We start from the raw sequence: 9,267 nt of genomic DNA, 5'->3' as shown, positions 1-9,267 counted from the left end.
AGATCAGCATTATATATATATATATATATATATATATATATATAATTGTAACAATGTAAAAGTCTTTACTTTCACTTTTGATCAATTTAATGCATCCTTGCTGAATAATTTCAGCAAGTATTAATTTCTTTAAAAAAAAAAAAAAGTGTGTGTGCCCACAAGAAGCCCACACTGCTTGTTTCTTGTTTCAAAACATAAAAAGAAAAGACACACACACACACACAAAAAGAACATGTTCTGGGTTTTTTTGTTCTGTTCTGAACTCCAATCTGAAGTCACAGAGAAGGGGAGTTCCAGAGAAAGGGAACAAGGGGGTTACACAGCAAAGGAGAAGGAAAACAAAAAGAAAAGGCAGCGAATTGAGCAAATACTTAAACACGAGTGCAAAAGAGATTCCTTAGCCTGCCAAACTTTTCCAGAGCTCCCAATTAACCTGCTCTGTTTGCTGTTAGTGCAGCTCCACATGTTTCTGGCTAGTGTTTTCATAGCCGCAGGCTTTGTCTGATGTTCCCTACCCTTCTAGAGGCTTTTGAATGCTCAGAAATGACATGCTAGCGTTTCTTTGTTCTGTCTGTTGTTCAGAGTGTCCTGGTTGAATTGTTTGCATGAAGGAGTCAGCAGATAGGGCCTAATCACTACAGATGAGATAATATAACGAGCTGTGTTGTCACGAAATCCCTATGGAAGGTTCGCAGTTTTTGCTTTGCCAGATTCCCTGCATGTGTTCGTGTTGAGAGTCAGGTGTGCGGTTGAGGGCTGATTGTAATCGCCCATCGCTAGAGAACTTTCATTAGTGCTGGAGGTGTCTGGGAAAGTGGGAGCATTAGAGAGACTAAGAGAGAAAGCGAGACTTCTGTGATGGAGGTGTTTTATTGTTATGTAATTTATTTGTGGCTGTGTTGTATTTGTATACATCAAAATGAAATCCCTGAGCTATTTGATGGAAATTTGAGCAAATAAGCAAATACCTTTATATAATAATTTTCAAGGAACTACAGTTATTGCTTAGTCATTGTGTATTTCTCTTCAAAATCATTTTCTTTTTTTCTAGCGGATATGGACAGCAATAATGATGTAGCGCTCTACTCTGGTCTGGCTGCGGGTGTAGTTACCGTCGTCGTGCTGGTCATTGCTGTAACGCTGTACAGGCGGAACCAGAGCGAGTATGGCGTTGATGTCATCGACTCGTCCGCGCTGACCGGAGGATTTCAGTCCTTCAGCTTCAAAAGTGCCAGGCAAGGTGAGTCAAAACAACAATGTCAAATTGATCCAAGTGCATTTATGACTCACACCATAATTACAGTGCGTGCAAGGCAGAACTGTGAAAAAAAAGGGGGGAAAAAATCACATTTATTCTACTTTTCTTTCCCCACAGTTTCAATTCAGCTTGAACTGTTTAACCTGCAAACTCCATTCAAATGTTAAAGATGTTTTGAATTAAGTTGATTTTTCTTACCCCATACGCAATTTGTTTCTTGTTTTAAGCCTCATAATATATATTTTTAGATTTATGCTTAAAACACCTAAAAACACGGGAATACGATTTTCTTTTTACACAGTTTTGCTTGTAAGTTGATCTTGTTCTATTTTTTTATCTGATCTGGTTCTATTTATGTTTTGTTTTCATTTTATATTTCACGCAGCTGGTTCTAATAATCAAAAGATTGTTGATGCATTTGTCTTGATAGTTCATTTGGATCTCCAGTTGCCTCCAATTATGAACTACAGAGACAAATGCAAGTTTCAGTTCCATCGTAATTTATAGTTTTATAAGGGCTACACATCAAGGTTTGGCTTGGTTACTATGATCCAGATTTATTTTTATTTGTTTATGTTTTTGTTGTAGTTGTTGTTGTTGTTGTTGTCTATTTATTTTAGATTGCTGGAAAATTGCAAAATCACATAAATCAGAGTTTTAAACTATTATAAAGTATAAAAACTATATGTGACCCTGGACCACAAAACCAGTCATAAGGGTCAATTTGACATTGAAATTGAGATTTATACATCTGAATAAACAAGCTTTCCATTGATGTATGGTTTGTTAGCCTGTGCAATAATCATGTTGTCTAATCAGCATCTTGATATGCCTCACCTGTGAGGTGGATGGATTATCTTGGCAAAGGAGAAGTGCTCACTAACACAGATTTAGACAGATTTGTGAACAATATTTGAGAGAAATAGGCCTTTTGTGTACATAGAAAAAGTCTTAGATCTTTGAGTTCAGCTCATGAAAAATGGGGGCAAAAACAAAAGTGTTGCGTTTATAATTTTGTTCAGTGTATATCCGTGCGACTTAAGACTGGTTTTGTGGTCCAGGGTCACATTTAATATAAATTTATAATATTTTCTAAGAAATCAAAAATTAATTGGAAGTTGGCACATAGTTATCACTTAGTTAATGGATCTCCTACGGATGACAATCAACATTTTCTGAGGGATAAGTACTTCTTTTCACTGACCGTTTGCTAAAAGAGTAATATAATTCATTTTTAAGAGCCCTTTGCTTCCCATTTACCTGGCTGAGAAAAACATACCTTGCCAAAAATATATTTTTTTACCTTTCTGAACTTCTTGTAAAGCATTCCCTCACTTTACTCTGTTTCTTGTCTCTTTGCGTCTCTGCTCTAAACCAGAGCTAGAGGGTGTTAGTTGATTTACTTTCAATGTCTCTCTTCTCTCCTTTGGCCCATCTGACACCCCCAGAAAAGAGATTGATTTTGATGGAGGGGTGCAGAGAGCCGAGCACTAGTTCTCTCTTGCTTGTCTGTTCAGTAATAGGGCCTGTTCGCAGAGCTATCACTCTCCTCGGCCCCCTAAACACCACCATCACTACAGACACACAAACACACACACACACACACACGTATCACCAGATGTCTCGACAGGAAGTTTCAAAGTGCTCATTGAGGAGCTAAACACAGTGAGGTGATAGATGCCACAGTGTACCCGTCAAATGCTTAAAAACGTCAATGAAATGATGGATGGATAAAAGGATAGATGGATGCAGAGTGCGTAAGAACGATCCAAAAAGTGAGGGAAGATACATTATAAACCATATCAGTCTGGCTCATGAATATTAATTAGGTGACATAACATTAGTAGTCATTACTGATTTGCTGAAAAGCAATAATGGATGGATGGATGGATAGTTAGATTTAATTAATTGAAATGTGCTAGTTGATGCAGTTCACTTTAAATACATTTGCCTAGAGATCTGATAACTATGGAAATCTTAACTCATTCACTGATGCATTTACGACTCCAAAAACCTGTTGAAATATCGTTGCAATAACCTGTTGCCTAGGCGACAGATTTTTGACAGCGCTGCCAATACACGTACAGCAGAGAACGACTTTGATAGACACTCGTATCAAGCAAGACAACTGTTGTCATGGAGATCGGAACCTTTAGCCTTGTGTGACAACTCTCACACATTTAGATTTTGAATAGATCTGCCAAAGGAGAGGTTTCAAGTGTGAGCTGCAGTCTATCCTCCCGGGCCTTAGTCCAATCTGAGAAAGAGAAAATGAGTCCCTCTCACACCTCTTTTCGCCACCTCTCAGGGAAGTGCTTTCGTTCAGCCATTGCTTTTTGATGAATAAAACAGATTGAGGGGTGTCTGTGTGAGTGTGATGTGTTTTCGTTATCTGTCAGAACTCTCAGCAGAGCTCATAATGAAACAAGTGGGATCACTTCTCACTGCTGTAACAGCTGCTTCTAATAATCGAAAGATTGTTGTTGCATTTGTCTTGATAGTTCATTTTGATAACTGGAGGCATTTGGTTCCATCATAATTCATAATTTTAAGAAAAGTTTTTGTCTCAATTTTATGCTAAGAGTTTAATAAGGGCTGCACACCAAGGTTTGGCTGGTTACCATGATTCATTTACACCCTCCTGGTAGATGCTGTCCACAATCTGGAAAGCATCTGTCTCCTTTGAATGCTATTAAAAAATTATATCTTGCAAGTTATAGTGTGTGTGTGTGTATATATATATATATTAGGGCTGTCATCGTTAACGCGTTAACGCATGCGATTAATTTTACAATCCTTAACGCGTTAAAATAATTTAACGCAATTAACGCAAAATTACTGAAGCACAATTTCTATTCTAACCCTTTAACCCAATTTTGCTTCTCTGCTTGTGATCAGATCATTTTAAGCTGCTAAACTCTGGGAAAGTTTTCAGTCCAATGATCCAGTTAGTGAATGCATTCAAACAATCCGTCCAAAACAGCGCTAATATAAAGGAAACCAGGCTGATTACATCAGAGATTGCAGAGAGAACAGAGACTCGCATTGCGTTTTAAGTTAATTATTCATTCCAGTGTGTTTCGCTTTAAAACACGAGCTCTGTTCGGTATCGCAACTTGGCTTCTCTTAAACTTAAAAAAGCTCTTTGCTGTTGCACTGTACACATACTATAAAATTCCAAAAAATTTTCTTTCATATGTGCTTGTATGGGCTCCTTATATCATTTGGTGTCCTTTTGGAGTTTCTAAGTGTCCTTTTTTAGAAAGACATCTAAATGTATCTTGAAAAAAGCTTGCAGAATATATAGATTTTTGAGAATCACCCTTCAGTCTTTTGGTTTACTTTGCTGGATATAGCAAATGATGACAAAATAAACATTTGAAACAAGATAAATGGTCTATGCTTAATTTCATGAAGTGTGCGATTAATCGCGATTAATCACAGAAAAAGGATGTGATTAATTAGATTAAAAATTGTAATCAATTGACAGCCCTAATATATATGTATATTAATCTTGAGCCAATCATATATTTGAAACGTGTTCGTAAAACATGTATTTCACAAAACATTGTACTTATATTATATAGAGAGAGATGCACTAATAAAGTTTTTCTGTGCCGATACGTATATCCAATTATTTAGAATGATAATAAATGACACAATTTTGAAAGAAATGCAATGTAATAACTTTTATGCTTTCCATATCAACATGTTTCCATGTTTCAGAGTAATTGCTCTCAGTTTTAAATAGAAGACATTAACATTCTTAACTCACATTAACTGAATTCACTTTTTTTAAACAATCAGCCAATGTCTGATAGCAGAGATAATTGCTTTTAATGTATATACATCAGTGCATCCCTAATAAATAAATAAGTATATTATTATTTTTGGCAGAATATACAGATCTTTTGAAAGGGTGTCAGTGGTGATTTTTTTTTCCTTAAAAACTAACCAGCCAAACCATGACCCACTGAATTGAATGAACTCTACTCAAAAACAGGGCTGCATTTCTCTAGTATTCAGCCCACACAGAATCCGTGAAGTTTTTAACATTTTCAGAGCTTATTGTGGGCGGGGGATCAGTGGAATCCTGCAGAATGGATTTAAGTATGTTAAAAGTTGCTGAGAGTACTACGCTCGTATTGGTAACTGAAGGCATTAATAAATTATTAATGTTCAATAAATATTTAATGTCTGCTAAATATTAAATGATTTATTAAACAAACATGCAAAACCCAGGGATGTACTATAGACAACTTTTTGAATGATGGATGTTTGAATTCCTTGGAAACCTGCAGAGCTTTCGGTTGAATTCTGCAGGTTCAGATTCAGTGAAGGTCTACTCATCAACATAAAGACACAATTCTATGTGTATAGTAGACCTACTGTACAGATACTGTTGGGTCTGTAGTTGTACACTTATGTATGATCGAAGGTCAAGCATTCAAAAATGTAGCCAACAAAATTACTGCTATTTGTCTGTGATGCACACACATGAGTTTCAAGCTGTGTCTGAGTCAATCCAAAGACGTCTAAAATGATGAAAATCCAAGGATGTCTAAGATGAAAAGGCGAAATCTAGTTCTTTGATTTCTTATTGTTTTTTATGTAATTTATTAAAAAAACTTTTCAAGTAATTCATATTTTAATTAAAAATGCATATTTTTTATTCATACACCATGAATACACTTGAGTTTACACACAGGTTTTTATATTTTAAAAAAATCAAAATTTGTTTTAAGGTAAGTTTGTTATCATTTTAAACATAGAGTTTTCTAAATTAATATTAATCATTGTAATATTAAACAAAACCTCACAACATTTTAAAAATGTATAATAATAAAATATTATTTTATTTTTATTATTATTATTATTATTATTATTATTATTATTAAGATTTATGCCTCCTTATTTTGGTCACACTTTAGTTTGGGGACCAATTCTAACTATTAACTACGACTTTTGCCTCAATAAACTCATAATTTGCAGATTATTAATAGTTAGTAAGTTAGTTGTTAAGCTTCTTTTATAGAAGATGTGTATTCAAGCCATTCTATGTATGAATTGCATTTTAAATGCATTTTTGAATAGTCTAATAAATCCAGACAAACAAATGAGCAGCATGTCATTGACCCGTCTACCATACTTTGTGTTCCAGGTAACCCTCTGTTAATGAACTCCTCCATGCAGCCAGACCTGACCGTGTCACGGACCTACACTGGCCCCATCTGTTTCCCTGACTCCATGGAGAAGGAGCTCATCCCTGAACCTGCACTCTTTGACCCCCTTCCTGACCTCAAGGTCAAAGTTCACAGCTCCTTTATGGTGTCCCTGGGTGTGTCTGAGAGGGCGGAGTATCATGCGAAAGCGCCTTCCCAAACATTTCCTCGCGGTGTGGTGCAGGAGATGGGAGGCGGTGGAGGCACGCTGGGTGGGAGAGGGAAGAGCCAGCTGGCTCCCGTCCAGCCAGCTCTGCTCTCCAGTATGACGACTGGCAAGCGACCGCTCAGGACCAGCGGGGTGTTCGGGCACGGTGGAGGACGACTGGTGGTGCCCAACGCAGGTGTGTGTTTACTGCATGCTGTAGAAAGATTAAAGAAGTGTGAGAGAATCAAACACACTATGTGAAAAAATGCAACAAAGCAAACTGCAGCTGAATATGGAATAGTTTCAGTCAACAGCCCATTCACAGAAAATCTGATGCTTATTTAGAATATTAGACATTTAGCATGTAAGAACTGGCAATCAATTCAAATTCAATTGTTCATGTTCCACGGGAATTGGAATTTGAAATTTTAATTTGGAATGACTTGAAGGGGATTGTTATCATTGAATTATAATTCATATATCCATTTCATTATGCATTGTTTAAGGCAGGGATTTAAATAAGTAAATAAAAATTATAAAATATAATACAATTATAAAAATGATAGTATATATATTTTCTCCTATCTTTAGTGTCACATAATCCTTTAGAATTATATCATTCTAATATGCTGCTTTGGTGCTCAATAAACATTTCTTATTACTATCAGTGTTAAAAAATATTTGTGCTGCTTAATATTATTGTGTAAATATGTTTTATCAGGTTTTTTTATGAATACAAAGTTTAAAAGAACAGCATCTAATGTCTTTACTGTCTCTTTTGATGAATTTAATGCACCCTGCTAAAATAGTTTTATTATATATATATATATATTATATATAGTTTTTATGTTTTATAACATTTTGTTTTTATGTATTTGTTTTATTTTTTCTTTTATTTATTAATAGCAAGTTAACAAGATAACCTTAAGATATTCCACATTATTCTAAAAGTTCATAAAAATAAAAAAAAATAATAAAATGCTGTTGTTTACATGTCCTTTCTAAGTGGGTGGTTCTATGCCAAAATGACTTGCTTCTTAAGTCTAGGGAGAGATGAGCTGGTATGCACACACACACACACACACACATACCAGTCTCTTCTTTATTCTCTCTCCGTTTCTCTTTTCATGTCTTTCTCTCTCATGCACAGTATATCCAGTGCACACAGCACTCAGTGGCTGAGAGAGGGGGCAGCTGACTGAGATGCAGACAGACCAGCAGGGTGGCATTGATTTAGGAGTCTCTAGGGTCCATCTCTCTCTCCATCTCCCTTCTTTACACTCCCTTGCTCTTTTCCACCTCTGATCCTGTCACATGCAGTAAAGAGCCTTGACAGGCTGGCAGAAGTGTGTGAGAAAGGTTAGAGGCTAGTGCATCTGTTCTCGCTCAGCCTTTTTAAGACCTTTACAGACGAATAGTGACTCTTACAACTCTACAGGCGCCTTGTCACTTCACAAGGTGTGTGCACATGTGCGTTGTACACAAGCCTTCGTAAAGGGGTTTTTGAATTGATTTTTAAGAAGACGTGTTGTCATGCATGAGTCCCACAATATAAATGTTCAGTTGTTTCTAAATTCCAGGCTTGCACCAAACTATTCATTCCGCTGAAAGGGCTTCTGGGAAATTAAGTGTGTTTCCAAAAGAGGAACTTTGTTTGTTCCAGTTTAGCATCAAAGTCCCATTCCATCATGCTGTCAAATCATATAAATTGTTTGGTTTTGTGTGTGTGTGTGTGTGTGTGTGTGTGCTAGGTGTGAGTTTGCTGGTGCCTCACGGTGCGATTGAAGAGGACACAACCTGGGAACTGTACATGAGCATTACCCAGCAGGACTCCAGGTAATATATCCAGGACACTGACGCACAAAATCGAGACTGTATTCAACTCGCTCTTCTGCTCTGTTCCAAAACCTACAGAGCTGCCTGCAGAAAAATAATTTTAAAACCCGACGTGGAGGCTGATCCAACTTAATTATGCTGTCTTGTAAGATAACTCATTTTTGCCAAATTCTGAGGTCTTTTGTGGAGAATTGCAACAAATGTAGGGAAATACAGTACATAATAGATGGCGGACAAAACCTTATCAGTCATTCAATACTGAAAAATATAGATAAAAATAATTAAATAACAAATTGACCAAAACCAGTGACCATTAGGTTTAGTGTTATGGTAACACTTTACTTAAAGCCTTTATGTATAATTCATTATAAAGGGTTGTTAAAGGGTATAATGCATTATAATTATTCATAATGTGCGTTGTAATACATTATTTCTTGTCAGAAATAATTATAACAGAATTTTAAATGCACAATGAATTGATGTGTTATAATGTATTAACTGTGGTTACAATTATTCATGAGATTTTACAATGCATTATAAGGTGCACTACAAGGCATAATTAATGCATTAAAACTACTTTTATAATGCATTAAAATAAAGGCTTCAAGTAAAGTGTTACCAAATATTTCTATTATAATATTTCACTGTAAAACAAGACAACAAAAAAGTAATGTATTTAACTAGTATTTCAGCCAGAAGCAATGGCTTGAAATTAAAAACGTCTTAACGCTGGATTAGTTTCAGTTTTTGTCTTCTCAAGATGTTAACTGATGGACTGGAGTGCTGTGGATTACTTGTGGATT

At 35.9% G+C, this 9,267-nt stretch overlaps 1 protein-coding gene across 2 annotated transcripts in view; it reads left to right on the top strand.

Moving 5' to 3' along the window:
* LOC107736897 (netrin receptor UNC5D-like) overlaps window positions 1-9,267 on the top strand; it is a 240,457-nt gene that overhangs the window by 202,024 nt on the left and 29,166 nt on the right. The window contains exons 9-11 of one of the 2 annotated variants that reach the window (XM_016548286.1): window positions 1,052-1,240; window positions 6,420-6,824; window positions 8,380-8,464. In XM_016548286.1, coding sequence (XP_016403772.1) covers window positions 1,052-1,240; window positions 6,420-6,824; window positions 8,380-8,464 — 679 coding nt within the window. The remainder of the gene's footprint in view (window positions 1-1,051; window positions 1,241-6,419; window positions 6,825-8,379; window positions 8,465-9,267) is intronic. The other variant, XM_016548287.1, reaches the window with a different exon arrangement.

This window comes from Sinocyclocheilus rhinocerous, unplaced genomic scaffold (genome assembly GCF_001515625.1).
Source record: "Sinocyclocheilus rhinocerous isolate Xijiao unplaced genomic scaffold, SAMN03320098_v1.1 scaffold192, whole genome shotgun sequence".
NCBI lineage: Eukaryota > Metazoa > Chordata > Actinopteri > Cypriniformes > Cyprinidae > Sinocyclocheilus > Sinocyclocheilus rhinocerous.
The sequence above is the reverse complement of the archived record's forward strand: the minus strand, read 5'-3'. Positions and strand labels throughout refer to the sequence as shown.